This window comes from Gymnoscopelus microlampas, assembly GCF_963454915.1.
Source record: "Gymnoscopelus microlampas genome assembly, chromosome: 8".
In the NCBI taxonomy this organism is placed as follows: Eukaryota; Metazoa; Chordata; class Actinopteri; order Myctophiformes; family Myctophidae; genus Gymnoscopelus; species Gymnoscopelus microlampas.
The window spans coordinates 57,175,028-57,190,861 of NC_139945.1; the positions used below are offsets into that span (position 1 = coordinate 57,175,028).

The following is a 15,834-nucleotide window of genomic DNA, read 5'->3' on the forward strand; positions in this document are numbered from 1 at the left end:
CTTTCTAGTTTAATTATGTAATGATGTTTAACAATAATTTTACAATAATAAAAACATCTATAAGGGTCCATTTGGTTACCAACTTCCAACTTCCATTTGGTTACCAACTTCCATAATTTAGCTGGAACCTGACCGGTTGAAGACCCCTGCCATAGGGGACGAAGAGGAGGAAGGAAGGACGGAAGGAACAAACCGCCCTCCTTAGCTGATATGCTTTCCTTCCAGGACAGTGAAGATGTCCTTTAAGGATTTGTGGACACACTGCAGGAACTCGTGCACATCCCGAGCTGGGTAGCTGGAGACATTGCAGCCGATCCATTCGTCGTGGACCACGTAACCCACACCAAAGCCATCAGGGACCACCGGGGCAAAGCCTCCTAAGCTGAGGGCGGGGCTTGTGAGGGTGCTAGTGGAGAGGATGTTGTGGTTGATGGCAGCATAGGCTGGGTCTTGGTATAGGCTGTGTAGAGGCTGGCCCTGGGAGTTCGCCAGGTAACGCAGGGCAAACAGATGCCGGTCGAACCCCTGGCCCATAGCTGCTTCTTTGGTAAGTTGCCCATGATATTTAGAGCATGCAGTGAGCATTGCCAGCAGCTTTTCGGTACTGTGTTGTCCCGGCTGGCAAACAAAGGCGTGTGCACAGGACGTTGTGTGTACGGTGGCCGGACGGATGGTCTCCGTGCGGCCGTGTTTAAATGCCGCTGTGCTGCATGACTCGTACGTAGCCACTGTCTTTCCATACTGCCTCAGGAAGCCCATCTGAAAGGCCAGCTGGGCTACAGCATCTGGGCTTAAGTTCTTCTCCTTAAGTTGTTTCTTGCCACCCTTCTGAAACTCCACGGTGTCGACGGTGAGCTTTGACACGGCCGCATCAAAGTTCTCTTTGGCTTTCTTGATCGCATTCTCCAGCTCGACGCCGCCCAGGTTGAACTGGAGTCTGCGCACGGCAGCATCCGAGTCCACAGCAGCAGGGGCAGAGTTAGGGTTTACCAGCGGCTTCTCTGTGGTGTCTTTGAAGATCTCATTCAGGAATCGGAGCACGGCCACGCCGTCGCCCCAGGAATGTTCAAAATTGATCGCTGCCTGTCCGTCTTTGGCTAGAATAAGGCTGAAGGATTTGTCGTACCAACGGTTGCAGCCGTCCCCGTGCAACATGTTGTGGGAAATGTGGATTTTGTCCCGCATGCTCTCATCGTCCAGACAGAGACAGAAGATGGCACTGTCGACAATCTGAAGCAGCTCGCCGTTTCCAGCAGCAAGCAGCTTGTCCCTCAGTCCGGCCCACACGTCCCTGTTCTCACTGGTCAGGATCCCAAGAGGAAAGGCGGGTGCAGGTGTTGGGTCAGCCAAGATATACTTTAAGTGGGACTGGATCTCTGCAGGTTTCACCAAGTTCCCATCCATGTCTACTACATCAAACACATACATATTGCCCTTCCTCATCACCAAGAGATGTCGCGCTTTCTCATCAGTGAAGAGCTCATCTTTGCCACGCTTGGGAATGCGAGTGGAATTGAAGAGGCATAAGTGCTGAGACATGTCCAGCGGGTATGCGTTTACCATGTAGGCTCCGAACCAGGACAGAGACGGGGGTACCCAGCGGATGAACTTCTTGAAGGTGTCTGTGTCACTCTTAGCTGGGTTGAGGTGGAAAACCTCTGGCTCCAGCAATCCAGCACGTAGTGTCTTCATAAAGCGCACGGCAGAACACACCATATTGGTGCCTCGTACTAGCTGGTCATTGTATTCTGTCTTTGGGTCAGGATGGAAGGCCATGAAGGGGTTGTAGTTCAATACGACAGATTCCCGTGCAGATAGATACATGTCAAACCACGGAGCTGAAATATAGCTGGTATGCTTATTATTATTGTCCTGAGCTACCAGTTCTTCATGCAACTGTTTCCCCATGTGGCTCATGAAATCCTTTGCCAGTATTGCTGTTTCTCTGAATTGGTCATCATCCAACAGTGGCCTCTGTGCAGACAAATATCTCTTAATTGTATCTTCCAGTATAGGGATAGGTAGTCTCGGCAAACTCTTCTGATAGTGCATAGAGGGTACAATACTTTGATGCAAGTAATCCAATGAAGGCCCATTTTGGCCCAGTATTTCTGGAGCTGTAATTTTGCTTACTGATGACCAGTGCTTGACCAGTGCTTTAATCCTTAAGGATTTTAGACTGTGGAAAAAGAGCGGTAATGTCTTTACCATTCTCTCTCCTCTCGTGTCTTTCTTGACCTCAAAGACGACTTATTAAGTAAAATCTCTATCTGTATTGCTGTCCCTGTCTTTATGCTTAAATATGGAGATCACTGACATCATAGATGACTGACATCATAGATGACTGACATCATAGACTTCCCTCCAAGTAATAAACAAGGGGACTGCACCAGTATCTCTGTCTTATCCTCATTGACGACTGTACTATCCTCTCGTCCTTATACTAGAGGTTCGGGCCGCTATGCTGCACTCTCACCTACGTCGCACCACTGATCTGACTGATATGCCCATATATTAAGATCTCTGTATGTGTCTGTCCTTGTCCCTTTTATGCCCATATATGGGAATCCCTGATGTCATCGCTCATCAGTATGTGCCCATATATGGACCTGACTGATTTGCCTCCAAGATTCCACCCAGCCCTTCAATTTATGAATTCTCCTATCCATGAACATATTAATTTCTTAGAGGATGAGGTTTGGAAGACATTAATTGGTCTTAAAAAAATCTCCAGGTTATGACAATATTGAGTGTGAATTACTGAAAACCATTCATGAGTACATTATACAACATCTAACTCACATTGTTAATCTTTCATTGGAGCAGGGAATAGTTCCTTCTGAACAAAAAATAGCCAAGATTATCCCTATTCATAAAAATGTTGACTGGCAAGTCTGGCAAGAGGGCTTGTTTGGCTTATTGTTGTCGTCCACCAAGTGGACGAGCCTATCAGCGTTCCTAGCCTGGTAAAGCCCCTCCTCGCTCAACGTTCTGTGATTGACAGCGAAAGTTGGCCAATCAGGTGGCGAGTTCGAGTGAACCCGTATGAATCCGAGTGTAGCCGACAGGCAGCCATTGTTTTCAGTCCGCTGTTTTTGGTTTCGGTTTTAAAACTTGAAAACGCTCTCAAACTTCTTTTTTGATGCACAGAATTTACTTTTAAGATATCGTTTGGATAGAATTTAGTTGTTTAACTTCACATATGTGGTCAATTAATCATGACAGAGCCTATTTAAAAATAAAAATTCAGAGAACCGGCAGGGGCGGGCAGTGACACGCATGTATCCAAATAAGGCAACCTATTTTGGGCACGGCCCTTTCAAAAGTCCCGTTGGGTCACATTGGTCTGGAGGTAGCCTGGGAAGCAGACCTTTTCGGGTCTATGATCCGGTCGGGAGCGGAAGTAACCCTGCGTCACAAGGCGCGTCAACCGCGTCATCAGGCGGCCAGAACTGCAAATCCGGAAAGACTTCACCCCAAAATAGGTCCGTCCTAATAAAATCCTTGAGGCGGCGTAGTTTACCTTATTTTTCAAATATAAATGTGAGTGTACTTTCCGGAGACTATTTAGCGTCTGTATTATCCCACAGGGAAATTCTATTCCATTTAAATAGGTAGGCGTGGCCTAGACCGGATCACACAGGTCTTTAGTAACACATACCAGGCTTTCCTCCAAGGTGGAAAGACTGGTGACGCAAGGTTAGTCTGGAGGTAGTCTCGCGTGGTCAGACTATTGCCTCCCACAATTTACAAATGTTTCCGGTTATACAGTCTGGGACTCGGAAGCTCTGATCATGATCAGAAAATAAACCGGATGTGAAGCCTCCTCCCCACTTCCGTTTAGTCTTTACAGTCGCGCAAATTTATCCAAAAATATAAATACAAATCATCTAAGTATATTTAGCTTGCTGCTAAGCAGAAATTGATATTAAAAAGTAAAATGTAAAGATATTTCAAAATATATTTTTGTGAACGGAAGTGCCAGTTTCCTCTCTCGGATTTCAGGAGTTGTAGTTCCAGACTCTATATGGCATTCAGAGATTGTGGAATAGTTGTCTGGCTACGGGAGACTAGTCTGGAGGTGGCTGAAGGGGAACAACTGCATATTGGCTGAAGGGGTTGTCAGTCAACAGTATTACTCCCGCCCAACTCCAGCCCACAGTCAAAAACACACACAGGTTCTCACGCCAAACTCCTTCCTGAAATCAAATGGAAATTAGATTTTCCGGAGGGAGGGGCTTTACCAGGCTAGGTCTTGCCACCATCTCTTTGGAAGCTACTTTGCAGGGAAGGCCGTCGTCTTTTTCCTCTCGGGAGAGACGTCGCTAAACTAGGGGTCTTCAACAAGGGGTCCGTGGCCCCTAGGGGGTCGTCAGAGTTACTACAGGGGGTCCGCCAAATGTTTGTGTGATACGGAACATTATAGCCAAAAATAGCAGATCTACAAGCTCTCAACGACTCACAGCGATCGGCTATTTTTGGAGAGTTGGTGTAGAGGGAAAAAGATCAGACCAAGTTCAGAGCCAACAAATAACAAATTTACTTGAGCAAAAGTACAAAAGAATTGGTAACAAAATGTACTTAAAGTACCAAAAGTAAAAGTACTAAAATGTTTGAAAGTAGAAGATCTACAAGCTCACAACGTGTCACCATGCGACGTGTTGTGGGCTTGTAGATTGGCTATTTTCAAATAGCCTAGGTATGAAATAGGGCTAAAGCGGTTAATGTATGTTTTATAATATAATAATTGATAATTGCAAAGTAACTAACTAAAGTTTTCAAATAATTGTAATGGAGTAAAAGTACATTATTTGCCTCTGAGATGTAGTGGAGTAGAAGTACTGAAAATGCATGCAATGCGACACATTGTGAGCTTGTAGATCTGCTATTTTCAAAAGACTTTTATACATTTGAAAACTTGAAATGGGACATTCTGCCAAATGAGTACTTTTACTTTTGGTATTAAGTCCATTTTGATGCCAATACTTCTGTTCTTTTACTCAAGTACATTTTGAATTCCAGACTTTTACTTGTAACAGAGTATTTCTATATTGCAGTATTGATACTTTTACTGAAGTCAAAATCTGAGTACTTTTTAAGCCTGTATGGCACTGTTGTGCCCTATGTATAGCTTTCAGCGAGTTACAAGGTTATATAATGCATTGTGAAAACATTACAGATATACATTGATATAAAAATAAAAATAAAAATGTACTTTTGAATGCTGAAGTATTCTTAAAAGCACTCTTCTATCCTGAGTGCCATTTTGACTGAGCTACTTTCACTTGTAGTGGAGTAATATTTGACCAGGAGTATCTAATACTTTTGTCTCAAGTAGTCCTATTGGTTTTGAGTAAATCTGACCAAATATCTGCGTCAAAAATAGCAGATCGACAAGCTCACAACGCGTTGCCGTTGTGACAATGTTCCGAGCTTGCAGATCAGCTTCTCTAGAATCCAATAAGATGATGTAACTATTCCATGAATCTCTCCCCATAATATATCTATCTGTCTGTCTGTCTATCTATCTATCTATCTGTCTATCTGTCTGTCAATATGTATGTCTATCTGTCTGTCTATCTGTGTCTATCATTCGGTGACAGTCATACAGCTCCTCCACCAGGGGGCGTAAGGAACTAAGCCAAGTGCTGGATCTCTTATTGCGCATGCGTGAAAGTAAACACAGTGACCCGGAAGTATTGTGTTGTAGTTTTTCATGGTGGAACAACAAAGCGTCAAGACTGCATTGTTGCCATGTCCGCTCATTATAAGCCACGTTGGGCTTATTTTTCTGTAAAGTTGCTTATTTTGGGCTTGTTTCCTAAATGTTATTTGAACCAGTGGTTTTTTAAAGATTTTCATTAAGGACCCCCAAATTAATATGTATTTGTCCACAGAACCCGCTCATCTGAAAATATTTTATGCCAGGGACCCTCATACAAGATTTGTCTCGTTATGTTTATGAATGAATAAGGCCCTCATTGGAAACAAGACCGCAAGGACTTTCATGAACGGACCTGTTTAGACAAAGAATTTTAAATGTAACTGTGCTGTTTAACATTTTTTGCCTAATAAAATATTCAATCAATCAATCAAATGTTTAAAAAAATATTCAAAATGTTGAACTCTTTTCAAGAAGTTTTTTTTTGTTTAAATAGCCGATCTATGAGCTTGTAGATCTGCTATTTTCAAATATCTGATATCTGCATATATTTTATTTGTCATATATGTTTCAAATTGAAACATATATGACAAATAAAATATATGCATATGCATATACAAAAAAACATATAGGTTTAAAAGTGTTCAACATGGCGTGGTCGCTTCTTTTGGGCTTGCTTTCATAGACCTGGTTGCTTGTTTCTCTCACAGAACCTGGCAACGCTTCCAGACGGGATTCAAATAAACAGCTCTTCGTTGAACAACAACGGAGAACAATATCCACAACACAAACGGTTGCCACATCCGTGGCTTGAAGGTAAAACACTTCATAATTTGGCATCATGTGTAAATGTGTGGAGAAAAAGTAGCCCTGGTTCAAAGCGTCAGAAGGAGTTCTCCTTGACGCTGTGGGACTTTCGTAGCCATGGTTCACATGACGCTCGTCTGTCACAAGCGTCATGGCGCAACTTGTTCCTGGTTTGAGAATTGTCTTCATTTACAACCCAGACAGCTACAAAAAACGTTCATATTTCAAATATAAAGTGTTGACCCCATGGCCACGGATGTAACAAGTTGAAACGCCTGGGTTGAAGTACCCGTATCTTCCGTATTGTTCAATAAAAGAACATTTGTATCCGATCGGTGGCCGTTTTCTCATAGAGTTATAACGTCATCAGAGTGCAGTACACCTCACAACCAATAGGGTCGCGTCGTTGAAAGCATATGAAGGACATTTTGAAAAAAATGGCCACCGATCGGATTAGAATGCTTTTTATTGATCAATACGGAAGATGCGGGTACTTAGACCTGGGCGTTTTAACTTGTTACATCTGTGGCCGTGTTGTCAACCCTTTATATTTGAAATCTGAACGTTTATGTAGATGAAGTGGTTGTAAATGTAAAACATTCTCAAACCAGGAACAAGTGGTTCCATGACTGTCATGATATGACAGTCATGTTCCAGGGCTATAGGACAGTCATGTTCTCCTCTCACACCCGCGGCACCGCAGATTGCGCAGCCGCTCGTCTTTGGGTAAAAAATAAAGCATACACTTTCGCTACTGACCAAAACAAAGAGGGGTTTATGGAGTTGAAAGCCTACTCTACTTAGTGGGTACACTCTGAGCCCCCCACCCCACGTCTAAAACACACTTTTTGGCCAGGAAAGAAAATATTTCACCGGAATGAAAAACATTTTTGGTTGCTCCATTGCGCCTCCTACAGATCTGGTCGATGGTATTTTTCTATTGACCAGATTTTTTCCTTCCCGTGAAATATTTTCTTTTCTGGCCAAAAAGTGTATTTTAGACGTGAGGTGGGGGGCTCAGAGTGTACCCACTAAGTAGAGTAGGCTTTCACCTCCATAAAACCCGCTTTGTTTTGGTGAATAGCATTTTCATTGACTTTATTTTTTACTAAAGACGAGAGGCTGCGCAGCCTGCGGTGCGTGCTCAAAGGAGAACTCGTTCTAACGCTAATGGACCAGAGCTAAACTACCATGAGCCACTGTGGAGCTACACTACGTGCTAGCATAGCTGCTAATGCTAGTCCTAGCCAGAACAACATACTAGTAATGCAGTGGTGGGAAAAGTACTCACATTCTTTACTCAAGTAAAAGTAGCAATACTAGCAATGTAGACACACTCTGTTCAAGTTAACAGTCTGGAATTCTAAATTGACTTGAGTAAAAAGGGGGTGCTCCTTCCATTCCGACATCTCACCACTCCAACTAGTGGCTTCCGCGTGCGGTTAAGGTTAGGGTTAGGGTTAGGTATAGGGTTAGTCAACGTCGGAAAGGCGACATGTCGGAAAGGAGAAATGCACCCAGTAAAAAGTACAAAACTATTGGTATCAAATCAAAATGTACTTAAAGTACCAAAAAGTAGAGACCCAGCTAGCAAAATATGGGGTCATCCCTATGTTCCCCAGGTTCTATGTTACCCAGGTTCTATGTTCCCCACTTCCCCCAAAAAAGGTTCTATGTTCCCCGGGTTCTATGTTCCCCACTCAACCAAAAAAGGGTTCTATGTTCCCCACTCATCCAAAAAAAGGTTCTATGTTCCCCACTCAACCAAAAAAAGGTTCTATGTTCCCCGCTCACCCAAAAATGCAGGAAATGGTGAGACATTTAAAAAGTTAAATACATGTATTTATACCCATTAGTTATTTGTAATTTTTCAGTTTTTAAAGTGTCAAAATATCATGTTTTGAAAACTTCTTTGAAATGACTGAAAATCTATTTAGGGGTGTCACAACATTAATTTCACGATACATATGATACGATACACGATATTGGGCTCACGATATCGATACGATATTATTATCATTTTTACTATCATCAACATTGGCCATCATCTTCAGTTTCAAAGTGCTTAATTTATAAAGCATATAAAAAGGTGCTCCTCAGAGCACAGGTCTCCGCCAGGTCAGGTACGTTATTGTGGCCTCCTGGTGGCGGTATACTAGGCCAATGTGAAAAGGGTGCCATTTCTTCTTAGGCCTTTCAATCGGACACTGCATTCATGATTTGAGGCATTTTGTTCCAAAAATGTGTTTTGCTGAATTAGACCTGCTGGTGGCGCTATAAGAGGCCAATGTGAAAGGGGTTGCATTTCTGCCTCGGCCTAGTGGGAATGTTTGTGTGAAATTTCACGGAAATTGCAAGCTGCGTTCATGATTCGAGGCATTTTGTTCAAAACGGACCAATCCTGCAAACTTTGGAAGCCAACCTTAGCCAATCAGGATGGAATATGGGAAATCGGACAGATCCGGGTTGATCACATGACTATAGAGATACTGTGTACCGATTTGCATGACGTTTGGATAAAATCTGTAGGAGTAATGTCAAAAAATGGGTTTTGCACAAATCGGCCTCCTGGTGGCGCTATAACAGGCCCATGTGAAACATTTGGGGCAGAGGTTCTGAATTGATATCGAGGGAGTGTGTGTGCGCAGTTTCGCAGCGAGCGGGCCAATGGTGCCGGAGATTAGCTGGTAACACACGGACAGGACACACACACGGACGGACGGACGGACGGACGGACGGACGGACAGACGGACGGACAGGGGGTAAAACATAATCTCTTGCTTAAAGGGGCTACACCATGAATGTAAAAAACTAGAAGTTCGGGCCGCTACGCGGCCCGAACGTCTAGCGTGACGCGTCGTTCACTTTGCAGTGCCACCTTACAGGCACCTAAAGAGGTGACGTGCATCACCTCTGCAAGGACCCAAACCCACTTTGTGATTACTCACACCTGGCTTGTCACACCGTCACACTGGCGTCGCATACGGACAACCGACATGGCGCAGGATTCAAATTGTATATATAGATATATATTATATATAAATATTGCCCCCTAATACGTATTAAACAGGTTGTAAGCCTAAAAAAACATCCAGATATTTTTTCTCACAATCTGACTGTCTGTCATTCCAAGCTTTTTCAGCTGCAATACCAAAACGTCCTTTTGGGCAGAGGGGTGCTACTGAGCAATTCTGTCTGTCAATCAATAAAAAGTGTTGTGGTTGAATATAAACATATTTTTTAACCTTATTATAGTGCCTGGTTACTGACATGTTACTGACCATGATACTGACCATGATACTGACATGTTACTGACCATGTTAATGACATGTTACTGACCATGATACTGACATGTTACTGACCATGATACTGACCATGATACTGACCATGTTACTGACCATGATACTGACCATGATACTGACCATGATGCTACCATGATACTGACATGATACTGACATGATACTACCATTATACTGACCATGATACTGACCATGATACTGACCATGATACTGACATGATACTGACCATGATACTGACATGATACTGACATGATACTGACCATGATACTGACCATGATACTAACATGATACTGACATGATAATGACATGATACTGACATGATACTGACCATGATACTAACATGACACTGACACTTGCCATGAAACTGAGCATGATGCTGACCATGACACTGACCATGATACTGATACTGATTATAAGATGTACAGTAACACTTTTCTCAACAATTTGAGCAGTTATGGCCCGGACAGCTGGCGTGGCGGTCCGGGCACAGCGTGTCGCGGGTTCGACTCCCGATCCTGACGGACTTTGCTGCATGTCACTTCCATCTCTCTCTCCCCATTTCCTCTCAGACTACTGTATACTATCTAATAAAAGGCAGATAAAGCCAAAAACAATTATTTAAAAAAAAATCTTAATGTAACAAATTATTACGTTATTATATTATGCAAAAACCCGTTATTGCGCTACCGCTCATGATTTTATTATATTATGAGCTTTTATGACTTTTAGTTTATTATGTTATGAACTGTTATTACGCCGTTATTACATTATGAGTTGCTACAAGGTGCTCTATATCACCAAGATGGCCGCCAGGGGAAAGGGGGGCAAAGGCGGGCAAGTTTCTGATAGTAATTTGTCCCCATTATGTTCAGTTGTGTGTTCAGAGATGTTATTAATAATTAGAAATAAAAAATGTATGTTTCCTGCATTTTTGGGTGAGCGGGGAACATAGAACCTTTTTTTTGTTAATGGGGAACATAGAACCTTTTTCGGGTAAGTGGGGAACATAGAACCTTTTTTTAGGTAAAAGGGGAACATAGAACCCAGTGAACATAGAACCTTTTTTGGTAAGTGGGGAACATAGAACCTTTTTTGCGGGGAACATAGAACCTGGGGAACATAGGTACGGTCCCCTTCCGTTGTCAGTTATGACTGTCAGAATTGTGTGTTGCGGTATTCCCCAGTCCTCTGTACATCGGTCAACTCACGTTTTATACACTCTGCAGTGTGTGGGTGGGTGATCTGGTCAAGTCTCAACAATATGTGATATGCCTTTGTTCTCCTCAGTGCAATAATAGCATGCACTAATTGCCAGAAATTACGCTGTGAGTCCTTTTGTGGACCATATGTCCAGCCCAATCGTTATTTTGTGTGCTGTGGCGAGTCTCTTTGAATTTTTGTTTTTCGTCCTTGTACAGCTTGTCAACTAAGTTGTTTACTTTTGTTCTTTTGGGTATGGTCAGCCTCTTATCAAAGGTCTCCATCATGAGGATGAAATCTTCATCCTCAACTGTGAGAGCAGGTAGACCTGTGCGTCCAATCCAAAGAGCGATGGCCTTTTCTTTTACACATTGTTCCTGAGAGTCCGACCTATATTGGGATGCTGCGGCGAAGGCTGCTTGGATGGATGACTGAGCTCCGTCAGTCCTAGAGCCACCAAGTTTCAATTTTGGAGTTCTGGTCTCTGGGATCTGTATATGGAAAAACACAAAGAAGGGCCAATTACTCTTGAGTACATAGTAGACCTCCTGTAAATGCCTACATATGAAGACAGATATGACTGTGCTAACAGTATTATTATAACTAGACCATACCCGGTCGAGGCATCCGTGGGGGGATATGCGCACATGATCTGGCAACCCGGGAGGCGACATTGTTTGACACATAAACGCTAATAAGAAGCTGAGATTTGATGAAATTGAAAAACGGGCTTCACAGTTAAGTTCAGATGGTAATGGTCAATGGCTGTGTGCAAAATCAGAGCAATTGGTCCAGCCAGTGAGGAGAACCGGGTAGCTTCACTCACGCACCACTACAGAGGTTACTAGAATTATAGTAGGACTAGACCATACCCGGTCGACGCATGCGTGGGGGGATATGCGCACATGATCTGGCAACCCGGGAGGCAGTTCGTCCCATAGCTGGGCAGCCGCAGCTATGGGACGACATTCTTTGACACAAAAACGCTAATAAGAAGCTGAGATTTGATGAAATTGAAAAACGGGCTTCACAGTTAAGTTCAGATGGTAATGGTCAATGGCTGTGTGCAAAATCAGAGCAATTGGTCCAGCCAGTGGGGAGAACCGGGTAGCTTCACCACCACCACCACCACTACAAACGCACAGAGGTTACTAGAATTATAGTAGGAGGATATATATGTATATATATATATATATATATATATATATATATATACAACTAGTCAGTTAGACGTGCTGTGATTGGCCTGTAGTCAACGCGCTGTGATTGGCCAGTAGTCACTTTGAGTGGCAGCTTGCCTTCTATGGCGGCCGCCAGAGCCTTGTATTGTGATACAGGTCACTCCAATGAACTGCAGAGGCCAATGAGGTATCTAGGTTTCTATCTATGCTCTGCTCTGGCTCCCCAGGCGGGCTCACTAACCACTCGGCTACGGCTGCCCCATAACTTGAGATACATGCTACACATCACAGCCGAATATAGATAATTTGACACGTCCAATGTGAATACTTGACATGCATCAGGGACACTCGTGTCAATGACGCTTTCAGTGTGTCAGGGCCTTTAAACTAACTTCGAATAGTGCTATATTTAAATACTTACAGACATAGTGGTTGAAACTGCTTCACACCAACAATGCTGGTGTAACTAAGACATTTAATGCAAACATATCTTTGCAGATTGCTTGAAGCATGGGACTGTGTTTTTGAATCACTGCCACACTTCTTTACACCCTCTGTTCCCTTGTTCTGTTCCTTCATTCCAGACCAGTGTGTGGAGTCCAGTCTGCAGGGGAAGATGAGTTCTCCAGAACCATACAGCACTGTTTCTATTAAACAGGAACCTGAAGACCACCTGGACTACAGTAAGTTTCATGCTCTCTCTCTCTCTCTCTCTCTCTCTCTCTCTCTTACTTCTATTCTGTTCTGTTTTACTAATACAATATATTAGTCAACATTAACTAATTTAGTGCCAATGGCGTCTTTGACGTGGGTTTTACTTTGTGCATGCACAACTGCTACTTAAAAAAATGCTTATATACAACCAGAAAGCCTGCTGTCGTAATGACACAAGTGATCTTCATAATCTAAATAAATACCGTAAATCCTCTAATAGTAACCTCTATTCAATAAAAAGCTGTCTCTCTATTAATGACCGGGGGCGCCGTTGAAAAAAGCAATTAAAAGCCCCCCTTCCAATACAAGTTGAGCCTGAATTACAAGCCTTTTTTTTTTAAGTCTTAAGAGGGTGCTAGACACGTCTCTCGCCTCTATAGCTGCTATGCCTGCCGTCGGTTCAAATCACCGTGACACAGAGTTATATATAGGACAACATTTAATTAAAGTAGCCTACTTGAGTAAATGTACTTAGTTACTAGTACTTAGTAGCTGCGCAGCTCCGGTCACCGTTCACTGCTCCGCTAGAATGGAGCAGTGCCAGATTCTGCAAGACTTTCTCTCGCAGTTGCCAGATTCTGCGAAAGAAATAAGCAACACTGCTAGTGGCTCCCCATTGGCTTAGACCTGTCACATGACCTGTTTGCCACTAGCAGTGTTGCCAGATTCTCGAGACAATCAGCAACCAGGTCTACGAAAACAAGCCTTTTGCACTGTTTATTTCATACAGTACTTGGTTTCAATAAATTAACCCAGTACATTTTACTGGGTTTAAACTGACACAAAATGTTGATTATTTTCATTCTGATCTGTTTGAAAAATGGAAATATAGGCCTCTCTCTTATACATGCCTCCTTTCAATAAAAGCCCGGTACCCACTACAGTTGAAACAAATACAAGCCCGGGCTACTATAAGAGGATTTACGGTAAGCATAAACAAACTGTTTCATAAGAACAATGTTGGTGTACAGTAGGGAACAGATATTGTGTACACAAAATGACAAAAACAACAAAATCATGAGCAGCATAATTTTTAATGCAGTGCTAAGCCGTTCTCTGATAGAGAGGGAGAATAATTTGCTGCTAGGGGTGAAGAAATGGGGGAAGAGGGAGCAAAAGATTGGTTGGACACTAGTGGCCAGGCAGCACTGGTTTCATCAGTTGTTGAGTGCTAGGCTGAGATTATGAGCGGCGCAATGAACATAATGGGCAAGGGTTCTTTCTCTGCTATTCTTGCTTGTACTAGCAGCCCGTCATACCCTGTCCACGGCATTTAGACAGATCTAATCTGTTTTTCTCTATAGAGCTCTCAAGCTCTGCAGCTGATGAGCCCACAGTTGCTTCAAACCCCTGAAAACACTTCATTGACCTGACTATATCTGTAGGGGTGCCACGGTACAGTTGGCCCACGGATCGGTTTGTACCTCGGTTTTGGGGCCACGGTTTCGGTTCAGTTTCGGTACGTATTTTACATATAAAGAACAAAAAAATGACTCTTCAAAATATTTTCTTTATTTGCTTATGAGCAAATTGAAGTACTTTGTAGAAAAATAAACAGAACAAACAAAAGTAAACAATAAACATGAATTAAAAATTAAAGTGCCTCAACTTAGCCTCAACTATTCCAACATGTAAAACAATTTTCTATTAAACAGACTCTAACTGGTATACACTCACTGTAGTATAAAATATAAAATATCAAAATAAGGTGCACAGTTTTGGCAATAGCCATACCAGTGGTTCTAAAACTCTTACATTTCAAGTTCACCACTTACAGACTTGAAAGGGCCGTTTTTGACCCCCCTAAAGGAACCCAGCTGCCATATACAATTAAATTAGAGGAAACATTTAAATAAAAGTAAATCAAATGCCTAGCAGGCTAGCATTAAACAACTTTAAGCAGTGACTGACTTCACATTCAGTAGGCTTAGGCTATCAGAATTAGAGGAAACTGTTAAATACAAATGGCTTGCAGCAGTAACACTTAACACAATAAACATTAGTACTTCAGTAGCATAGCTTATTTAGGTTGGCTTTTTTTTTTATTCTTCTATTTTGAGATTCTTCTGCAAGAACACAAGCTTGTCAACATTCTCTGCAGAAAGGCGAGAGCGGCATGCACTAACAATGTCCCCTGTAGTGGAGAAAACTCTCTCACTTGCAACAGATGTTCCTGGGACACAGAGGTGACGCTTTGCAACTTTTGCGACACGAGGGTACTTTGCCTCGTTGTCCTTCCACCACACAAATGGATCATCCTCCACATCGATGCAGTCCGCTAACCTGTAGAAGTTGAGTTCCTCCTCGACTAACTGAGAAAGGGGCTTGACCTGACGCTGGGTTCTGTAAACCTCTCCGAATAGCTCTGACATGGCTGTCTTCTTCCTGGGAGGAGGGGAGAATGGATTTCGTCCCTCTGTGGATGGGCCTGGCCTGGCCTCTGGCTCTGCTTGACTCTGAGTCTGCAACAATAGTAATAATACACAACAAATGTTTTAAGATATAAAATATTACAGGACAAATGAAAAAAGCTCTCATGCTTTTTTTGTTATCCTTTGCTTTGACACATGTATAATATGTTGCATTTGTGTCCATACATGCAGCATATATATAGTGCAAATATAATGGCAATCATAAAATCACAAAATAGCCTACCTGCTGTTCATGCTCCAAGATTTCTGCAGTGATTTCACTGTAGACCCGGACACGAGATGGTTCATCCAGGAAAGGGAGGGATTTAAACCTGGGATCCATCGCTGTGGTCTTTTGAAGGTACCTTACAAGGTCAGGATCTGTGTACCTACAATTTAGGCATTTAGCACTATTAGCAGACATTCTTAATCTTGATTATAATAATATTGGTTATAGTGGTCCCGACTCCCCATAAGGAACCACTATAACCAAATATGACTAACAAATTATTAGAATGTGATAAAAACAAAATACACAAAATATAACTAAACTAATACAC

General features: G+C 42.6%; 2 protein-coding genes across 2 annotated transcripts in view; one reads left to right on the forward strand and one right to left on the reverse strand.

Annotated features, from left to right (window-relative positions):
- Nucleotides 1-201: 201 nt before the first annotated feature.
- On the reverse strand, nucleotides 202-2,211 carry LOC311050666 (carnitine O-palmitoyltransferase 2, mitochondrial-like; the record flags this gene model as incomplete). Its single annotated transcript, XM_084064752.1, has 2 exons — nucleotides 202-536; nucleotides 606-2,211. The coding sequence occupies 2 exons, from the start codon at nucleotides 2,209-2,211 to the stop codon at nucleotides 202-204; spliced, it is 1,941 nt and encodes a 646-aa protein (XP_083920878.1).
- Nucleotides 2,212-6,388: 4,177 nt separating this feature from the next.
- Nucleotides 6,389-15,834, forward strand: part of LOC311050348 (uncharacterized protein) — a 32,010-nt gene continuing 22,564 nt past the window's right edge. Inside the window, exons 1-2 of the mRNA XM_084064363.1 lie at nucleotides 6,389-6,478; nucleotides 12,734-12,832. Coding sequence (XP_083920489.1) covers nucleotides 12,766-12,832 — 67 coding nt within the window. The 5' untranslated portion in view covers nucleotides 6,389-6,478; nucleotides 12,734-12,765. The remainder of the gene's footprint in view (nucleotides 6,479-12,733; nucleotides 12,833-15,834) is intronic.